We start from the raw sequence: 23,341 nt of genomic DNA on the forward strand, positions 1-23,341 counted from the left end.
CTGAAGAGTTATATGTATACAATGTGTCTGGATGTGTCTGTATAATGTGTCTTGATGCTTATCATGCATCGTGGCAAGACTGAAACTTACCATGGAAACATACTGTGTCTGTCATATCTCCAGGTGGTCTTTCACACATTTAGTATTTCTATTTTGTTGCATTGTATAATCTCAGGGTGTGGACTGTGTATAACCTATTATGATATGTTGTGTAGGTATGTCCTTTGTAGTTTATAGTGGAGTGTGCAGTGGGGAGATAGAGTATCCAGGTAGGACCATTATAGTCCATGATAGATCTAATGTATTGATTATACGCCTTGATGTTATTTTTTTCTGGAGGCTAAATGTGGTACCTATGGTCTAAGTATGCTTTTATTAATCATTTTGCTTTCTTTAATCCTTTGGCATTCAAATCACTCTGTCAAATGTAATGGTTATTTATTCATGTCGTTTTCAATTAAACATGCATTACCTCATGGCTTCCAGATTTCAGTAACATTATTGTTTATTTCTAGACTGACATTACAGGATAGTTATAAGAGGCCAAATCTGGCTGGTTTGAACATTAAACAGGTTGGGCTGGATATGGCCAGCTTAAATGTTAGAGTTAATATTTTTAAAAATATTTTTGTTGCAAGTCAAAGAGATGTATGTAATTCCTAATATTTTAGAGAGAATGATAAATTGGTTAGTAATCCTGATTTATACTTCCATAGTTTTCTGATAATGTTCTTTAATTTCTTCAGGTGGAAATTATTGGTGACGCTTATTTAGTTGCCAGTGGACTACCTCACAGGAATGGAAATAGACACTCGAGTGAAATCGCCGATATGTCATTATTTGTGGTTAGCGCAATGTTATCTTTCAAAGTGGCACACATGCCAAACCATAAACTACAGGTCCGCATTGGGCTTCATACTGGTCCTTGTTGTGCAGGTAAGACATATATTTTTTTCCTTTATATTAATTACACTTTTTCTAATAATGGTGGTGGTGGTGGTGGTGGTGGTGGTGTTGGTGGTGGTGGTGGTGGGGGTTGTGGTGGTGGTATTGGCGGCAGCAGCAGTGGCGGAGGCAGCAGCAGTGTTCATGGTGATGACGGCAATGATAGTTATGGCGATGAGGATGCTGTTGGTAATGGTGGTAGTGATGGTAGTGGTGGTGGCAGCGGTGGCAGTGGCGAAATTGTATAGTGTTCAGTGATTTCTCTTGTTCTAATGGTATTCCACCATATCAGTTAAAATGTGAGAATGTTTTGCACAGTTAGAAGGTCTCTTATTGTACTACACAGTACTGCATATTGTTATACACAAAACTGTAATGCTGCACGCAGTAGTTTGCTACCATATAAAATATAAAGAATTCAAATTTATTAAAATGGAAGAAAATTCGGTTAAGGAAGAAAGGTTTGCGTATTTGGTAGAATGATTTGAGTCAAATATTTTTGTAAGTATTTGTTGTATTTTTTTATGTTCTGGGTTTAACCTTCACTGAACAAATCTTGAATAAATTTCAGTTTTCAAAAAGAAACTTGTAAAAAGCTCCCTCTTTTTCTGAATCAGTTTTGGGGTCCATTTCTAGGAAGAGGATGTGTGTATGTGTATGAGTACGTGTGTGTCTGTGTGTGTGAGAGTGTGTGTGTGTCCGTGTGTGTGTGTGTGTGTGTGTGTATGTGTGTGTGTGAGTATGTGTATGTATGTGCATGAGTATTTGTATGTGTAGGAGTGGTCTGTGTGTGTGTATAAGTATGTGTGTGTATATGTGTTTGAGTATGTGTGTGTATGAATGTGTGTGTGTGCGCGTGTGTGTGTGTGTGTGTGTGTGTGTGAGTATGTGTAGATATAAATTGGAGCAGATAAATTGGAGTACCAGTCAAGTACAGTGTAAATGTATTTGATAAACAATCTGCATCAACATACAATGGAATTAGCAAGGGTTAGCGTCTGTGCTAACATACAAGGGGCTAGTTGAACTAACCATGCCCAAAACCCTAACTCCAACTACGAGGCTCTGATGACAATGGAAGTAACTCAATTTTTGAAGTATGCTACTGTTACATTGATATTTATTTCTTTATTGCCCATAGGGGGCTAAACATAGAGGGGACAAACAAGTACAGACAAAGGGATTAAGTCGATTACATCGACCCTAGTGCATAACTGGTATTTATTTAATTGACCCGCGAAAGGATGAAAGGCAAAGTCGACCTCGGTGGAATTTGAACTCAGAATGTAAAGACATACAAAATACCATTAAGCATTTTACCTGGCGTGCTAACGATTCTGCCAGCACACCCTACCGTCACATCGATATTATCTATGTGCAGTCCACTATATTACTGTCAGCACGCACCTACGTACATATACCAACATATATACAACTGACACCTTGTTGGTTACGGCAATGTGTGTTCCAGTCGATTTGATCAACGGAACAGCCAGCTTTTGAAAAATAACGTGCAAGTGGCTGAGTACTCTACAGACATGCATACCTTTAACATGGATCTTAGGTAGATTCAGTGTGATACAGAATGTGATGAGGCTGGCCCTTTTTGAATTACAGGTACAAATCATTTTTGCCAGATGAGTGGACTGGAACAATGTGGAATAAAGTGTGTTGCTGTGAGCGAAAATATCCTAACCACTAAGCCATGCATCTCCACAACATATGCACACACACATACACATACATATACACACATATATCTCATACACATACACACACATACTCATATACACACATACTCATACACATATACATATATCCATAGACACACACACATGCTCATAGACACATGCATGTACTCATACACACACATATACATGTACACACACACACTCTTACACATACACACATATTCATACTCATATACATACACGCACAGACTCATAAACATACACACACACTCACATACTCATACGCACACATACACATACACACACACACATATACTCACAGATACACACACATACTCCTACACATACGCACAAATACTCATACACATACATACACACACACATACTCACACACACACACACACACACACACACACACACCCATGTACTCGTACACATACACACATCCTCTTCCTAAAAACGAGCCCCAAAACTGATTCAGGAAAAGAGGCAGCTTTTTACAAGTTTCTTTTAGAAAACTGAAATTTGTTCAAGATTTCCCAACATATTTGTTAATATATCATAATTCCTTCTAATTTTGGCACAATTTTGATGGGTGGGGATAAATCAGCTACATTGACCCTGGTGGAAGGATGAAAGGCTAAGTCAACTTCTGTGGGATTTGAACTCAGATTGTAAAAAGAGCTGAAAGAAATGTCACAAAAAACTTTTTGCCCAGTGTGATGACAGTTCTACTAACCTGAGACACTTAACTGACCATAATTAAATGTAGCTTAATAAGAACATGCCCTTAATTTGACAAATTAATTATTAAAATGCATCAATGAAAGAATATGAAAAGTTTGTTTTAATTAGAGGAGGTGGAACAGTGCCAATGACATTTTTACAAGAATTTCAATATTGATGAAGGAGAGAGAGAGGGGGGTGTAGTGGGAGAGAGAGAGGTAGAGGGAGAGAGAGAGAGAGAGAGAGGGGGTGTAGTGGGAGAGAGAGGGGTAGAGGGAGAGAGAGAGAGAGAGAGAGAGCGAGAGGGGGGTGTAGTGGGAGAGAGAGAGAGGTAGAGGGAGAGAGAGAGAGAGAGAGAGAGAGAGTGAGAGAGAGAGAGAGAGAGAGAGAGAGAGAGAGAGAGAGAGAGAGAGAGAGAGAGAGAGAATGTCAATTGATTGGTAGATACTGAAGAAAGAAGTGCCTCTGTCTTCAGACCAGAGATTGTTCACAATGCTTGCTTTGGACTCCACTAAATGCCTCTGAGGATCAAGAAGAAACACTAAGCTGGATGATGGATTAAGTCTGTCAACCAATGTGAAGTCTATTTGACTGAACTCCACACATTTTATGTCTACTCAAAATTTCACTCACCACATTTCAGGTCAATTTCAAGTTGTGGCAGTTGAGAAATTTGCTCAAGGTGCTGCACAATTGGGGTGATTCTAGAATCATGATTATAAAGCCAACTTTACCAATTATATTTGCTATTCAGTATTGAGTATCTGCAGTTATGGGCCATTTACAGAACTGGTTGAATTCTAAGAGTTGATGGCAATAAAAGGAAGATCTGAATGGAATTACAGAAAGAAGATAAAGGGAATTTTTCTTAGAGTTCTAAGAAGTTAGTATATGCAATTTCTACAGACTGAAGATTTGGAAATTAATGGAATTTGGTGGAAAGAGAGAATAAAAATAGTATGAGAAAAGAAATTTGGAAATCACAAGAACCTACATGAAAATCAATAGAAATTTGGAAGAAATGACTCAAGAGTATTCATAAGTTCCTTTTCAAAAGATAGCATGAAAATTATGGTTATTATTATTGCCAACCCCTGCTGCTGCTGCTGCCACTGCTGCTGCTGCTGCCACTGCTGCTGCTGCTGCTGCCACTGATGCTGCTGCTGTTGCTGCCACTACTGCTGCTGCTGCTGCTGACTACTACTGCTGCTGCTGCTGCTGCTGCTGCTGTGTTATTGTTATTGTTGTTATAATTTTATCTTTGATTCTGTTTTATTTTATTTTCTGGAATAACCATGTGATAGTGAACTGACCGATACCAATATTCTTGGTCTGAGAGCGATTTTCGGAAGACATACCAATTATATAATTGGAAGGTCGGCCTAAATGGAACAACAATAATGTAAAATTGTAAATTCTTTGCTGCTAGTTTCAAACTGAGAGCTAATACGGACACTCTTATATAATTAACTCACTTATAAGGAAAAAACTTCATACCATTAACTTTCTTCTGATCTCAACAGCAAAAAGCTTTTACTCAGAAACTCATTATAAAAAAAGAAAAAGCAATCATTATTTGATGTTACAAAATTAAAAAAGCTTCCAAGGTAGACAAGACTACGATGATATGATTTTTATTTCTCCTTTATATATTTTTCCCTTGATTACTTATTTTCTTTTTTTGTTTCTTCCTTTCTTTTTCTTTATATATTTTTAAAACTAATTTCTCTCCTTTTTTGCTTTATATATTTTCTAAAATAATTTCTTTTCTTTCTTCACCTTCTTTGTCTTCATCTTCTTTCTTTCTTTCTTCCTTTCTTTTCTGTATTAATTTTCATTCCTTTTTTTTAACTCTCTCTTTCTTTGTTTTTGTTTTTTTCCTTTTTACTCTCTTTTTCTTTTTCTTTTTCCTTTTTACAATTTTTTTCTTTCGTTTTTTTTAATTTCCTGGAGGATTGTTATATAAATCAATAATAGCAATAATTGTTTCTAATTTAGACACAAGGCCACCAATTTTGGTGAGAGAGAGTTGGTCAATAACATTGACCTGAGTACTTGACTGGTGCTACATTTCCTCAACCCCAGAGGAATGAAAGGCAAAGCTGAGCTCAGCAAGATTTGAACACTCTGTTTAAAAAGTCAGAATAATTATCACAAGACATATCTTCCAATGTTTTAAAGATTCTTCCAATCCACCACCATATTAATAATAGTAATAATAATAATAATAATAATAATAATAATAATAATAATAATAATAATAATAATAATAATGTATGGACGGGCTAAAGATACCATCAGGGGAGGTTATGAAGCAGATAGAAGAGACGGCCTATAAGTACTTAGGGATTTTGGAAATGGATAAATTGATGGAGAAAGAAATGACAGAAAAATTTAAGGTGGAGCACTTGCGCAGACTGAGACTGATCCTTAAGTCAAAATTAAACGGACGGAATAAGATTGAAGCTATCAACACCTGGGCGGTTTCACTCCTTAGATATGGAGCAGGAGTAATCGCATGGACAGTAGACGAACTAAACAGCTTAGACAGAAAGACATGGAAGTTGCTAACTAGAAATAGGTCACTCCACCCCAAAAGTGACACAGAGTGTATGTACCAAGAAAAAGAGGGAGAAGAGGACTTATTGGATGCAAACACAGCATTAGAGCAGAAGAAAACAACATAAGGCAGCAACGTTAGCATGCCAGGCGAAATGCTTAGCAGTATTTCGTCTGCCGTTACGTTTTGAGTTCAAATTCCACTGAGGTCGACTTTGCCTTTCATCCTTTCGGGGTCAATTAAATATGTACCATTTACGCACTGGGGTCAATATAATCGACTTAATCCGTTTGTCTGTCCTTGTTTGTCTCCTCTGTGTGTAGCCCCTTGTGGGCAGTAAAGAAATAAGAAAACAACATAGCATGGTATGTAAAAACTGCCACAGAATCACTATTATTAGAAGTAAGAAGGTCAGACTTGTGTAGGATGAAAGATTGCAACTACAAGAAATTGAAAATGAATGAAACTGAAAATAGGTGGGTAAAGAAAAGAATGCATGGTCAATTTCATAGAGATGTTGAAGATAAGACAGACATAGAAAAAAGATGGCTGTGGATGACTAAAAGTGATTTAAAACCAGAAACGGAGGCTCTAATCTGTGCTGCCCAAGAGAAAGCACTAAGAATAAACTACATAAAATACAGAATAGACAACACAGCAGAAAGTGATAAGTACAGAATCTATGGACAAAACGGTGAAACCATATGGCATATTACCAGCCAATGTACACCACTAGCCCAGAAGGAATATAAGAGATATCACAACAATATAGCCAGGCTTGTCCATTGGACACTTTGCAACAAGTATGGACTTGACAGAGCAAAACACTGGTATGACCACAAAGCTGAAGGCATTGTCAAAAATAGAAATGCTATGATCCTATAGGATTTTATGATTCAGTGCAACCATGAGATAGAGAATAGGAAGCTGGACATAATCTTAATTGAGAAAGAAAACAAACTACGCTGGATCATAGATATAGCATGACCAGCTGACAACATGGTATGCGCTAAGGAAGAAAGAAAAGTCGAGAGATATGACAGGTTAGCTTAGGAAGTTAAGCAATTGTGGTCGATGAAAGAGGTAGCAGTAGTATCAATAAAAGTGGGAGACCTGGGAACAGTGAGCAAAAATCCCGAGAAGTACGTGGAACAAATAGGGGCTGCAATAAGGTGGAGCACTAGCAGAAAACGGCACTGCTTGGAACTGCTCGAATATTCCAGAAGATGCTCGAAAAATAAGAGGTGTTACCTTAGTTCACTGGTAGTAAACAGCTGACACTGTAGTACATCTCCAGCGTTAGAAGCTGTGCAAAGGCAATGATAATAAAAATAATGATAATGATAATAATAATCTTTTCTACTATAGGCACAAGGCCTGAAACTTTGGGGTAGCAGGCTAGTCAGTTGCATCAACCCCAGTGTTTCATTAGTACTTAATTTATCAACCCTGAAAGGATAAAAAGCAAAGTCAACCTCAGTAGAGTTTGAACTCAAAACACGAAGACAGACGAAATACCACTAAACATTTTGCTTGGCATGCTAATGATACTGCCAGCTTGTCTTTGTCTTTGTCTTTGTTTTTTTATCATTTCATTATATGTAAACCCCCACACTTTATGTCTGTCTTTGTATTGTCCTGCTCATCTTTCGCTCTTATGGCAAATAAATGAAATCATCATCATCATCATCATCATCATCATCATCATCATCATTATTATTATTATTATTATTATTATTATTATTATTATTATTATTATTATTATTATTATTATTATTATTATTATTATTATTATTATTAAGGCAGTGAGCTGGCAGAATCAATACTATGCTGGGGAAAATGCTGAGTGGATTTCAACTGTCTTTACATTCTGAGTTCAAATTCCACCTTGGTTGGCTTTGCCTTTCATCCTTTTGGGATTGATAAAATGAGTTGAATATTGGGGTCAAAATGATGATGATGATGATAATAATAATAATAATAATAATAATAATAATAATAATAATAATAATAGTGATAATAATAATAATAATAATAATAGTGGCCACAAACTGGTGGGTCAACCTGAGAAATGAGCAAGTGTCTCTGCTGTGCCGCATCTGCAATAGAGGGAATGAAACCATTGCCCATATTATGAACGAATGCCCTAGAGTTGCCCAAAACTACAAGTTGTGGCGACACAATCAGGTAGTGAAAATGTTACATTAGAAACTGCAAAAAGAGGGGTCTAGGGAGAAGCAAGGCTTGATATGAGCACAAACTGCAGAGAGTGTAAGTGTCAGAGACCAGCAAAATCCTCTGGGATTTCCCAATCCAAACAGATCAGGTGCAAGAGCATAACAAACTGGATCTAGTGGTGATGGACAAGGTGCATCACATATGCTATATAGTTGATGTTGCATGCCCCTTCGACCCACGAATAGTCAAGAAGGAAGATGGAAAGATAGATATATACAACCCACTTAAGTACGAAATACCGAAGATAGTGCCAATTATTGTTGGGTCCTTGGGAACAGTATTAGAAGGCACCGAGAAGAATATAAAGGAAATTGGAATAGAGTGACCAGTGAAATTGTTATAAAAGGTTTGCCTCCTTGGCATGGCCAGAATAATCTGGAAAGTATGAGATAGCTGAAAAGAACAAATAGCATGTTATCATAGGCTGCAGGTAGTAAGCCCACTATGCATGCAAGACTCCAGAAGTTCCAACAAAACCTGTGATAAAGAGATAAAATAATAACAATAATAATAATAATAATAATAATAATAATAATAATAATAATAATAATAATAATATTTTTAAAAGGATTGACGTAACTCTTCACAAAGGTAAACAGTCAAGATGAAGAGAGTGATTCAACTGTAATAGATATTTTATTGGTTGAACGATATTTCAACAGTATGTATGTCTTTGTCAAGCTCAAAATAAGAAGTGATAAAAATTCAAAATTATAGAAATTTAATTTAAAGTATGAACAAGAGCAACCAGCATCCACACATTGATGGAATGATATCATTTGTCTTTAAGTTTCAATTTTATAACAGGCGAAAAGAAAAAGACAGAAAAAAAGACAGGAAAAATGAGGAAAGAAAAAAGACAAAAGGAAAAAGAATATTTAATCAAACAGTTTTGTATAAATTTGATGATATTCTCCTGTCATTTTATTCATTCCTCCAGGGTGTGATGTTAATAACCCGCAAACATATTTATCCTCATGCATTCTAAGAAATGAAAGTGAAGAAGATTGAAACTTAAAGACTGATGATGTCATTCCATCAGCATGTGGACACTGGTTGCTCTCGTTCATACTTTAAATTTAGATTTCTATAATTTTGAATTTATATCACTTCTTATTTTGAACTTGACAAAGACAGACTTACTGTTGAAATATCGTTCAACCAATAATAATAATATTAATGATAATAATAATAATAATAATAATAATAATAATAATAATAATAATAATAATAATAATAATAATAATAATAATAATAACAACAACAACAATCCTTTCTATTATAGGCATTAGTCCTGAAATTATTATTATTTGTAATTTCTTTATATCAGTTCAATTTCATTTGATATTTCTATGAAGAAGAGAGGAAAAGATGCATAATAAATCTTTTAAAATATGCATAATCAAAGTATACTTCATTAATATACATTTAATTTAATATGCTTTGATTCTTTGAAGGAATCATTGGTATCAGAATGCCGAGATATTGTTTATTTGGAGACACTGTCAACACAGCTTCACGCATGGAATCTACAGGACAAGGTAAGACATTTTTGTAGTAAGAATTCAGTTGTCCCAACATGGCAAAGAAAAAAAGTACTTCAGGCATCTTGACATTCTAAATTCACTCAGAGTAGGATCTCACATATGTGACATAATGAGTTGAGAAACTAGGATCAAATGAATTTATGCAAGAAAATTAGAAGGCAATCCATCAGGAGAGAGAATGTTTGAAGTTTATTTTTTAAAAAAGGGAAAAACAACAACCAGGGGAGATAATTCTAATAAGTCAGCCAACAAAATTTTAAAAAGTTTTTATCATTTCTTTTATTATTTTTATTTTTATTTTCATTTATCTACTTTTTTTATGAAAATAAAGGCAATATGAATTGGAGTAAAACACTGGGATCTTTGTGGTTTTCATCACTGCTTACAATGTTGTTCCATTTGTTTTCAAATTTGGTATACGGATTAAGTTTTGTATACTGATTATGAAAATGAAATTCATTTTCCCTACAAATCCATAATTAAAAAATTAATAGCCTTTAAAATTTTCAAAATTTGGGTATTTTAGCCAATCAGAAGCAAGTGTTTTACACATCACCATGGCAAAAAACTCTGTTTCTATTGTAACGAAAGATGCCGTGCATGTGCACAAGGAGAAGAGGAAGATACAAGAAAGATAATCTTCAACTATAATAATATTCTTGTGCTTTTTTCTGTCACAACATATGAATGAGAAAAGAAGGGTGATAGATAAATAAGGAAGGAAAGGGTGATGGAAAACTGGTGAGATGGTGAACATTCAATGCTGAAAAGAAAAATCAAACTGCGTTTCAACTCTGTATGAGTATATGTGCGTATGTGTGTACAAGGGAAGTATGTGAATGTGTGTGGACATTGACAAGTGTATTAATTTATCATCCATATTTATATAAAATACTGCAATTAGCTGTTGTTTTTGACAGCACAGTGCTAGCCAGTTTTTTTTAATAAAATCCTAGAGTGTATTGCAAACTTGCATTCTTGAAATTTTTAACTAATAATTGTGTGTATTAAACAATGTTTTGACTGTCATTTCTAGCAACTCTCGTTGGTTTGCTTGTTTGTAGCTTTTAAATATTTAATTTGCTCATGAATGTTTTAATGTTAACTTCATTCATGTATATTTTAATGTTTTGACTGTTATTCCTAGCAATGTTTGACATGCCAATGTGCAAGAGTAATATATAATAAGAGCACATGAGAAAGTGATGCTCTGAAATGCTTAGAAGGCTCCCTAGAAATAGTCCAATTATATTGTAAAAGATTCATTTTTATTTACCTATTTATTTTCATTCTTTAATTACATTCAGCAGTGAGAAATAATTTCTTCAATTTCACTGATTTGTTCAACTGCAGACTCTGGGTCTTGACTTTTGTATACATCCAAAGTCCCAATCTTGTTGAATATAGTTTTTGGAATGTTGAAGATTTTGCGACATTTTCCATATTTTTTTAGGCCGTATGTAACAGAAAGTATTGATCCAAGCAAAGGAAGCTGCATATTGTTTTTCAGTTTTGATTTGATTCTACTCATGCTGCTGAAAAACTGTTCGACCTCGGCATTTGAATTTGGCAATATTAATAGGTTAATGGCAAATTTTGCAACGTCTCTAAAAGGATTTCCACCACTGGTAGCTTTCTAATCCAAAACTTCTAACCAGAGTGCATCAGTGTTAGACAAATTTGTCCATTTAACTAAATGGATGCTATTAAATTGAATTTCAATTGAAGCAATTTCTTCTTCATTTAAATGCATTACTTCTAAGACAGGAAAAAATGGCTCTTTTAAATGTCTCAAAGTATTTTCTACAGAAAATCATTTGATATTCTTCAGTATAATAAAGTTTTATAGTAAATGTAATTCGAGTTTTTAATTAAAACAGAGTAAAAATTGATGTGCTCTTTTACAAATATTATTTCCTTCTGTAGTTGTTACAGCCTTTTTGATTATGAATTCTGCTATCTTTCTCTTGAACCTGTAGCCTAAATTTGGTTTAGGATTAAGAAATTCTTCAATATAAGCATCAGGATCAAAAGGATCAGTTGTACATGTACATATTGGCAATACTATCATATTAGCAATAGATTTGATCAAATTCAAAAGATATCTTCAAGCAATTTTGTTTCATCAACAATGTTTGATTCAAAAAAATCTATTCACTTTCTGAACATGTTTTAGAATTGGAAGCAAAAATAAAAGGAAAGATTCATTCCTAGAATGATGATGATGATTTACACACACGCACACACACACACACACACACACACACACACACACACACACACACACACACACACACACATACATGCATACATACATACATACATACACACATACACGCACGCATACACACACATATATATAATGTGATACAGTTCTGAGAGAAAGTTTATATATATATATACACACACACACACACACATACATACATACACACATATGCACACAGACACACACATATATAATGTGATATAGTTCTGAGAGAAAGTTTATATATATATATATATATATATATATATATATATATATAAAATTTAATAATGAAGGTAGAAATTGATATTAATCAATTAAAACCAGTGGCCTAACATTTAAAAAAAAATCTGAAGATTAAAATTATATTACATACAAAATTAAGAGGAATGACCACCAAAAGTGAACTCCTATATGCAAGAAATAGATGCCAAATCACCTAACCACGAAGAGTATGTTCTCAAGAACGTTTTTTATTTTGTATATTTTCATTTGTCTTGCTCATTTTTACAGTCTGGCATCTTGCTGAAATTTTTTTCTTGAGAACATACTCTTCGTGGTTAGGTGATTTGGCATCTATTTCTAGCATATAGGAGTCCAATAAAAAATTGAACAAGATAACACATGGCATTACGGGAAAAAGGTTATATTTTTTTGGTGAATTCGTATGTAATGTAACATTTTGAGGTCAAACAAGAGAGGCAAAGATATATGTGTTAAAAAGTTCACTTAATTTATTGGGCACAGAATGGATGGAACTATTCGTGGAAATATAGTTGGTTCAGTTGAAGGTTCGAATGTAGCTGAGGGATTTAAGCAAAAATTGCAGTAAAAAAGAGTGGAACATGTGTATGTAAGCCAAAACGAAATAAAAAATTGCCCACAATAAAAAGCAAACATTATTCAAAAGTAGATGTTCAGTAGTCGAAACTACACATTGATATCATTGGTCCTTTAAATGGTTCTTACTACTTAGTGGTAGTTGATAGTTTCTCAAAATGGCCTGAAATTTGTAAGTGTAAAAAAGCCAATCTCCTCAACTGTTATAAATTTTTACACGGATTGTTTGCAAGATTTGGCATCTCAGACAAGATAGTGTCTGACAATGGAACACAATTTGTGTCTAGCAAATTTAAAAAATTTTGTGAAATATTTGTGGTAGAACATATAACTATGGTGCCATTCCATCCCAGATATAATGGACAGGCAGAACATTTTGTCAATACTTTCAAAAGAGCCCTAAGAATATTGAATAAGGAAGTCATGGATGAGGTAGCTCTACAACAATTTTTAAGAGTGTACTGTATGACACCAAATCTGAAAACACCAGCAGGGAGATCACCAGCAGAGCTGATGTTTGCAAGGGAAGTAAAATCAGCCTTTGATAAATTGCTACCTGGCAAGAAAAGAAAAAGTACCTGGGGAAGACATAGCAAGATTCTTTAAAGTTGGTGAAAAGGTGTTTATGAGGGTATATAAGAATGGAAAAAAGAGAGTTGGGAAAGTAGCATAATTACCAAATGCATAGGGACAATACTGTGCTGGATAAAAAGTAGAAAAGACATACAAAAGAGACACAGGAACCAACTAAAAAAGAGATTCATGGAAAGCAGACCAAAGAAGATGAAGGAACCGATGGAATGGTTGTATGATGTGTTTCATTGAACCCAGGTGCACAAGTGAAAAGAAAAGAAAATGTACAGAGTTCCTGAACTAGATACCAAGCACGAAAAATATTAGATTGTAAAGGAAAAAAAACTCAAAAAAAGGTGGGGGTGAATAAAAAAATTATTGTTAAATAAAATGATACTTCCTAAGAAAATCTTAAAAGGGGAGATGTTTTAAGGAATTGGTAATAATGGTACACTCTTCCCACATGACAAATGGCATAACCTAGTCACTATAAGTAAAGAGAAGTACATGAAGTAGTGGAGTACATAGTTGGCGGTCAGAGATAGTCATGTCTTTACTGGCTTTACTAAGTATACTGTATATTGAAGTGGGCGTTATAATAATCCAACATTTTAAGGATTTTTAACAAACTCATGAGTGAATTTGGTAGAAGAAAACTGAAAGAAGTGCATCGTATGTAGCTTAGCTTAAATGGTAGAGCATTCCAACTGGATATTGGAGGGGGTGTTAGTTCGATCCTCATGGCTGGCTGCTGGCAAATGTTTTTGTTGGTGAAGAAAAAAAGGATTTTATCCTTTGTATATATACTGTTCAGTATCTACAAATTGATTAAAATTTATCTTTCTACTTGTTGTATATGTGTGTGTGTGTATGTGCCTGTGTGTGTGTGTGTCTGTGTCTGTGTGTGTGTTGTTTGTCTCCCACCACTGCTTGACAACTGGTGTGTTTAATTCCCTGTTACTTAGTGGTTCAGCAAAAGAGACCAATAGAATAGGTACATACATATATACATACATACATACATACATACATATATATATATACATACATATATATATATATATGCACTCAAACGCACACACACACACACACACACACGCACACATACACACACACACTTGAATTTACATGTTTGCAAATACATTGACATAAATAAAATATATTTGTTGATGTCCATTTTCAGGAATGAGAGTTCACATTACAGAGTCAACGAAGAATTCCTTGCTTGACAACTCAGCTGACTATATTATTTCTAGCCGAGGCAAAACAATGATTAAGGTAAGTGAAATTTCATAAACAACTGAGTGAATGCACTAGCATGGTATAGCTGTGAAGCAAAAAGAAAGCAAAAAGAGAAAATATATTGAACTGACATGAAACCAAACAAGATTGGTTATAAAATATAAAACAGAAATGAAATTACTTAAAACAGAAATATATCTAATAGAAAAATATTATATAAAAATATATTGACATAAAACAAGAATATATTTGATAAAGATAAAACGAGAATAGACTAATATGAAAAAAGAATTGAATTGGAATAAACCAGAAATGAATTCACATAAAACAGAAACATATCAGTATACAGGGGCTGGACAAAATAATGGAAACACTTAACATCGTAGCATCATAATTTTGAAATAGCTATATAACCATCAAAAGCTTGTTTATTTTTATGTTTTTTGATTTATTATAAGTTGCTTAATATGTTTTGCTAAAATTGCTGTTTCTTTTCATATATCATAAGAAAAGGTAATTAAAATTCATTAAAATGACAGATCTATTGGACTTTCAAAGAGGTCAAATTGTTGGTGCTCATATGGCAGGTGCTAGTGTAATGAAAACAGCTGAAATATTTGGTATATCTCAAAAATAATGACAGCCTTTGAGAAAGAGGGAAAAACCTCCTCATCAAAACAAAACTCCGGAAGAAAACCAAAACTTTCAGATAGGGACCGTCGGACTCTTACGCGAATTGTTAGAAAGAATCACAAAAGTACAGCTCACAAAATTACTGCAGAGCTTAATGACCACCTCAAGAACCCAGTTTACATGAAAAATGTTTGCTGGGAACTGCACAAAGCTGGATTGCAATCAGCAAACCACTACTTTCATAAAACAAATGTTGCAAAGCATTTAGAGTGAAGTAAAAACCAACCGAATTAGTCCCTAGAGCAGTGGAAGAATGCTATTTTCTTGGATGAGTCATCCTTTACCATATTTCCAACCACCGGTCGAGTATACGTGTGGAAACAGCCAAAAGAAGCATTTGACCCTGACTGCCTTCTTCCAATTGTTAAACATGGAGGAGGATCTGTGATGATCTGGGGAAGGGGGGCTATATCTTGGAAATCTGTCAGCTCAATGTTTTCCCTTCATGGCAGAATTAATAGTCAAGACTATTTAAGCATTTTATCTGATCAAATTCATCCTATGGTTGCAGAACTGTTTCCAGAGAGAAATACAATCTTTCAGGATGATAATGCACCAATTCACACAGCTAAAGTTGTTACTGAAAGGCACAAGGAACTTTCTAGTGAAGTTGAACATCTTATCTGGCCACCACAGTCCCCAGATCTCAATATTATTGAACATTTACGGTGCATTTTAAAAAAACAAGTAAGGAGTCGATATCCTCCACCATCATCACTACAAGAACTGGAGACTGTTTTAGCTGAAGAATGGACAAAAATTCTTTTGGGAACAATTCAAACTTTGTACAAGTCCATACTTCATAGAATTCAAGATGTAATTACTGCCAAAAGCGGTCCTACCCCATATTAAAATAAATTTGTTTGAAATTTGAAGGTGTTTCCATTATTTTGCCCAACCCCTGTATATGTTACACAAGGTGGTGAGCTGGCAGAAACATTAGCATGCTAGATGAAATGCTTAGCGGTATTTCATCTGTCTTTATGTTCTGAGTTCAAATTCCGCTGAGGTCGACTTTGCCTTTCAACCTTTCAGGGTCAAGTACCAGTTGCGTACTGTGGTCAATCTAATCAATTGGCTCCCTCCCCAAAAATTTCGTGCCTTGTGCCTAGAGTAGAGAAGAATATATATAATACACATATATTTGTATATATACTTTTTTTCTGAGTAATGCTTAACCATTAGATGCTGTTGAATTTGTTCCACTTTATATGATTTACTTTCTAAATCACCCAGCATGAGCTCTAATTTATTTGACATAGGCTGCAGTTGTTCTGTTTAGTTTTTTGTTTTAGAAAGTTCATTCTGTTCATTTTTCTCCTTTTTCTCAATAATAAATCTAATTAACTCATACATAACATACTATGTGTCATCAATATGTATTGCATGTATTTGTATTTATACTTATTCCACTGTTAACTATTCTGCTTCATATATTCCACTATATTACACTATTACATTTTATATTCAAATTACTGATAGTTATCATGTATTTACCTTTACTCTTTTCTTACACTGCACGCATTTATTTCTTGATTTAAGCAGAGCATAAAAAAAAAATAAACAGAATTAGCATGAAATTACAGATTGAAAATTCAGAAGGCCAAGTGGTGTTGGTGCCTCTTCATGCCTATACAAGAAATATAGTTCTTTAGAAACTTTTGCAGTCAGCATCATAATTCAATGTCTATTTTCCATGCTAGCATGTGGTGAATACTTTATCAAGTACATTTGTAGCTTTGGATAGAATATGTCAAATATGTTGTAAAAATGCACAGCATAAAATGAACCTGCTGTTCCTTGAAAACTCTTAGAAAAATGTATCTAACCTGTTTGTAAAATTATGTTTCCATGTGTAAATATATATATATTCTGGTAGTTTTGAATACACATACATTTACAACATTTGTGAAATTAGCCAAAACATTTATTGTAGAAATTAACATAATGTAGAATGACAACATATTGACTACAATGTTTTGTACCTATTAAAAGTAATCAAACCTGTATAATATTTGAGGAGTGATAAATATAATTTTCTTATTTTCCTGTTATTTTGGCATTTGTATTTACATTCTCATAGCCTCATTAGTAACTTTCATGTACATTTTTCAACAATACCACCAGTTGGAAAAATTGAATATTCATACATACAAACCAAAATGTTGTAATCTTCACCAAGTTTAGTAAAATACCCAGTCATAACTGACAACTCAGATACTCTAGTCCAAAATAATAAAATATCAAACAAAATGAATTAACAGCAAACAAGAATAATACCAATAAACTTAGAACAAGACTTAAATGAAGAAATGAACTGGCATGAAATGGGAATGAAATTATGTAAGATAGCAAAAAGACTTATGTAAAACAGAAATATACTGACATGAAACAGAAATATACTGTCACAAAAATGAAACAAAATGGTAGGATTTTAATTCAAAACATAAGTGGCTACAACTATAATTGTTACAAGGCATTTCGTCTAGTGACGTGCTCTGCAACCAGTATACCATGGCACACTGGTGTACAATAAGACGATGCTAAGTCTGCTGCAATGTAATCTGAATATAATATTTTTCCCTATATTTTAAGTTATATTTTTAGTTCAGGTGTGCTGCTGAAAAGTGAAAAGTATATAAGTGTACCATAAGTGAAAAAAGGGTTGCGGAGCACTGGTCTAGTGCTCTCACAACTCAGTCAGTCCACTATCTTCAACATGGAAGTACTTACAGAATCTAGGTTTCACAAGCAGACATTCATTTAAGTACTAATTAGGTTTGTAGCCCAACCTTGTCACATTCTGTGTCACATTGAATCTCTCTGGGAACTATGTTAAGGGTATGTCTGTCTGTGGAATGTTCAGTCACTTGCACCTTAATTCCACGAGCAGGCTGTTCCGTTGATCAGATCAATTGGCACTCTCGTCATCATAATGAACAGAGAGTCAGTTCAAATGATGATGATGATGATGATTGGGTGAAGACGAATCTTTTCACTGTGATATGACCAGTTAACTACTTGGAGTCTTAGATAGTAGTTCAAATACTTCATTATATTATATTACACAGCAGATGTAAAAAAAACTATGTCAAGTAATAATCTTTTTATAAATGCTAAAAGCTTTGTCCAGCAACATGGCAACTTCTACTTGATACATTAAATAACATTTAAGAAAAGCAAAGAAATAAATGAGATAAATTCCATCAAAATATTGTTTTTGTTTGTGACATTTTGAATCACTTGCCCAATTCTATAATCAGTTATTTGCTGCTACAGCTCATTACAATTGCTCTCATTATAAGAAATAATAACTATTAATTGCTGTTAATGACATGGCCTGAAACTGTTTCTTCTTTTGCTGTTACCATGGTAACTGTTTTACATTTTTATTGAGCAAACTAACAGGGTGAGAATGGTGAATGTGTATATGTCAAAGCATGTTCTGCCTGTTTTTGTTTCATTCACTTTATTTCTGTTTTTAATGAGTTTATCTGTCTTTCAGGTCAATTTTAATTTTATGTGAATTTCAAACAGTTTTCGTAGATATTTTCTATTCTGTTTTGTCATTTGATTTCTGTCTTTTATGAGATCATATCAGTTAGATTTATATTTCCCCTTAGATTCTCATCCATATAATTGTTTTCAGTTTTATATCAGCTAGTCAATGCTTGATATTATTTTCTTGGTGTTTCATATTAGTTTATTTCTACTTAACCCTTTTGATACCAACCCTCCTGAGACGGCCTCTGGCTCTGAGTACAAATGTCTTGTTTTCAAAAGTTTTGAATTAAAATCTTCCACCAAACCTTAGTCACTATTTGTGTTCCTAGCACTAGCTATTGATAACAAAGTTATTTTACTAAATCTTTGGTTGTATTTAAAATTAATTGAAAGAAACACAGAAAATTGTAACAGAAATATGGTAACAAAAGGGTTAATGTTTCTTGGCAAGCCGTTTATTGAGCAAACTAACAGGGTGAGAATGGTAAATGTGTGTATGTCAAAGCATGTTCTGCCTGTTTTTGTTTCATTCAACGGGTATATAGCGTAGTGGTTAAGAGCACGAGCTACTAACCCCAAGATTCCAAGTTCGATTCCAAGCAGTGACCTGAATAATAATAATAATAATAATAATAATAATAATAATAATAATAATAATAATAATAATAATAATAACAACAACAACAACAACAACATCGAAAAATACTTTAGGATGAGAACCGAAGTTCGAAATTTCTCCAAGACACCTGATGAAGGCTGGAGGGTATATCAGCCGAAACGTAGTGTTAACAACAAACAAGATGAGGACAAATATCCGTCAAATGTAAATAATGTAAATAATGTAAGCTGTTTATATTTCATGAGTTCAATTGTTTTATCTCAATTCATTTCTGCTTTATGTTGGTCATTTCTGTTTTATGTCAATGTATTTCTATTTTGCCAATCATTTCTCTTCTATGTTAATATATTTGTTTTATGCTAGCGCATTTCTATTTCATGCCAGTTCAGTTCTGTTTTATACCAGTATGTTTTTGTTTAATACCTATATTTCTGTTTTATATCAATTTATTTCTGTTTTATATCAATGTATTTCTGTTTTATACCAGTATTTCTATAGCAATTCAGGTATAAAAATTCTGCATCTTTTAAAATGTTTCTATGTGGTTGCTTGATCATGTAGCAATAACATCCAAATTTCCCTCAAACCGTATCCTACAGCCTTAAAAAATATCATAGTCCTGGGTCTCTTGCTCATACGAAAAAGAAAGGAAGGTCATGAGTGGAACACCTTTGATTATAAATCAAGTTCATCTGAGCTGACCTAGGGCTATATAACAATAACAACATCAACAACAACAATAACAACAATAACAATTACATTGTTATTGTACTCAAAGTACAAGCTTCCACATAGTCACTCAACCTGTCTAGAAATAACAGCCAAACTTCCTTCAAATCACACTTATTTGTCTTTGAAAAATTAAAGAATGCATTGATTAATATAGTTCTAGATACATTGTCTGCTTATAAGATGTAATGGTCACAGAATATCTGATTATAGGTCTGTTTGGATCAGGACTGACTTCCTGGCACTAAAAGACAACAACAGTTACTCTATTTATCTATACACTGGTTCCTGTACTTATCTATTTACCCTGTTTATGTAAATAATACCTTTCAACTCAACCCTGCCCTCTGTGGTATGTTAATTAAGGATAATTTATAAAGAATAGATCAAGATTTGTTAAATACCATCTCTAATTTTTTTTTTTTTTTGATATCCTTTCAGGGTAAAGGTTTAATGCAAACTTACTGGTTGAATGGCAAACGAGGATTTAGCCAGCAGCTTCCATTGGTTTCAGAATTGTAAGTAAATGACATGTTCATAATTTCTATGTATAAGGTGATTAATTAGCTTAAATGAAGTAATTATAAAGTAGATTTTCTGATGCAAACAGAGAATATATGTACCCTTATGCCAAAAAAGACACAGAAGTATGGTGCGGGCTTCTGCCTGGCTAGCTCCTGTCAAACCGTCCGACCCATGCCAGCATGGAAAGAAAATATTAAACATGATGATGATGACAACAACGACGACGACGACGATGATGATGATGATGATAAACATGATGATGATGATGATGATAAACATGATGATGATGATGATGATGATGATGATGGAAAAGGCAGTGTGCTGACAGATTTGTTACCATGCTGGACAGAATGTAAAGTGACAGTTTCTTCTGTGTCTTTATGCTCTGAGATTAAATGGCACCGAGGTCAACTTTACTTTCCATCCTTTTAGGGTTGATAAAGTAAGTATCAATCAACACTGGGTTCAATGTCATTGATTTCCTACTGCCTTCAAAAATTGCTGGCCTTGTGCTAAAATTAAAAAAGAATTATTTGTTAATTGGCACAAGTTACAGAATGATTCGAGGGCTGGAAGTTTTGTGCTTTGGCACTTACCAAATTATAATCATGTTTATAATACTGTGGTGGGTCTCAGAGAAAGCTTTGATTTTCAGTTTCAAACTATCTTATGTTTATCTTTCGATAAAGGCATGAATGCTACAACAGCCCGTTTACTATTCCATTATAAAAGATGCAGAAAATTTTTGATTAGTAAAGGTTTTGTCTATCATTTCAATAGATGCATAGTATGTGTGTGTGTGTGTATGCGTGTGTGTGTTTATGAGAGAGAGTGTATGTGTGTATGTGTGTTTGTATGTTTGTGTGTGTGTGTGTATGTGTGAGAGTGTGCATAAGAGAGAAAGAGAGAGCATGTGTGTATGTATGTGTGAGAGCGTGCGTGTGTATGAGAAAGAGAGAGAGCATGTATGCGTGTATGTGTATGTGTAAGTACAAAGAGTCAATATTCTTTGACATATAAGCAATAATGAAAATAATGAAAAAGTGATAATGCAACCTGATAATTTCCTTCCAGAATTTTTTTCCATTCCTCAATAGTATTGAGTCTACCAAAGCTGAGTTGCTATTACTGTTGTCATTAGTGAAAAAAAACAAATTGTTATTGAGTTCAATAGACATACTGCTTTGAATGTGATCGTTTAAGAAAGACCTGAGGTTAGAACCTTGGATGTCAGGATTCACAGATGAAATACATCAAAATGATTTGTAATATGACATGATAGAGACATGTCCTAATTAATCCAACATGAAAATGATATACCTTAAAATAAAGACAATAATAATGATGGTGATGAAAGTGGTTGTGGCAGTAGCTGTGGTTGTGGTGTTAGTGGTGGTGTTGGTGGTGGTGGTGGTGGTGGTAGTGTTGGTTGTGGTGGTGTTAGTGGTTGTGGTTGTGATGATGTTGATGGTAGTTGTGGTGGTGTTGGTTGTGGTGGTGAAAGTGATTATGGCTTTGGTGGTCGTAAAGGTGTTGGCTTTGGTAGTGGTGATGTTGTCAGCTGCAGTGACAGTGATGACAACGACAATGATAAGAACAACAATGATGATGCTGATGATGATAATGATGGGCGGGGGGTGATGGACGATGACGACAACGACGACAGTGATGATGATGATGATGATGATGATGTAATTCTATGCCACATGGAACCCAGATTCAGTGGATAAAATGGTCTGAGGTCATCATAATCGTCATCCTTTAACGTCCATTATCCACACTGGTCTGGGTTGGACGGTTTGACCAGGGCTGGCAAGCTGGAAGGCTGCACCAGACTCCAGTCTGATTTGGCATGCTTTCTATGGCTGGATGCCCTTCCTAACACCATCCACTCCAAGAGTGTAAGGGGTGCTTTTATGTGCTACCTACATGGGTGCCATTTGCGTGATACCAGTACCTGCCACATATCTTTCAAGTTTGAAAAATAGTGCCATTGTAATGTACACAGAGAAATTGTTAAAGACCAGTATGGAGTGCATGGAGACATCTGTTGATAATGTGAAATGAAGGATTTGTGCATGGAAAGTTTTGTTTTGGTCATGTTGGCAGAGTAGACTCTGCTGTGATGATAGAAACTCACATATAAGTGACAGTCCCACCTGCATAGTGACTTCATTCAAAAGTGCTATCTGCTGAAGTACACCTTTAGAACATTAACTGTAAAATACCAGTATTATAATGATAAAGAAACAGGTAAAACAAGATAAAGCCAAACACTGACTGACAAATACTTTAGAAAGAAAAAATCAGAGACGACAAATAAGATACATATATGAAAGGTTAGGAAGGAATATGACAAATTTATTAGTTTAATATTTAATATTATAGCCCTAGGCCTACCAATACCTTGACAGTGGTTTTGGAAAATGGAGACTCTGTGGAAGCCTGTCACACATACATACATACATACATACAGGTATAAATAGATATATGTATGGATGAGTGAGGGAGTGAGTGTGTGTGTGTGTCTGTGTGCGTGTGTGTGTGCGTGTGTGTGTGTGTGTGCATCTTTATATTTGTTTCCTCACTGCTTGACAATCAGTGTCGGTTTGTTTACATCCCTATAATTAGGCAGTTCAGTGAAAAAAGACCACTACAATA

The 23,341-nt window shown here is 34.3% G+C and overlaps 1 protein-coding gene and 1 long non-coding RNA gene across 2 annotated transcripts in view; one reads left to right on the forward strand and one right to left on the reverse strand.

Annotated features, from left to right (window-relative positions):
* LOC106870311 (atrial natriuretic peptide receptor 1) overlaps nt 1–23,341 on the forward strand; it is a 142,244-nt gene that overhangs the window by 95,522 nt on the left and 23,381 nt on the right. The window contains exons 20-23 of the mRNA XM_089364958.1: nt 747–936; nt 9,618–9,701; nt 14,552–14,646; nt 20,597–20,673. Coding sequence (XP_089221084.1) covers nt 747–936; nt 9,618–9,701; nt 14,552–14,646; nt 20,597–20,673 — 446 coding nt within the window. The remainder of the gene's footprint in view (nt 1–746; nt 937–9,617; nt 9,702–14,551; nt 14,647–20,596; nt 20,674–23,341) is intronic.
* LOC128249621 (uncharacterized) lies at nt 19,241–21,110 on the reverse strand. Its single transcript, XR_008265737.2, has 2 exons — nt 21,018–21,110; nt 19,241–19,414 (listed from the first exon to the last, which is right to left on the reverse strand). It is a non-coding gene; the product is annotated as an uncharacterized LOC128249621 (long non-coding RNA).

This window comes from Octopus bimaculoides, chromosome Z, assembly GCF_046866305.1.
Source record: "Octopus bimaculoides isolate indiv1 chromosome Z, ASM4686630v1, whole genome shotgun sequence".
Taxonomy (NCBI): domain Eukaryota; kingdom Metazoa; phylum Mollusca; class Cephalopoda; order Octopoda; family Octopodidae; genus Octopus; species Octopus bimaculoides.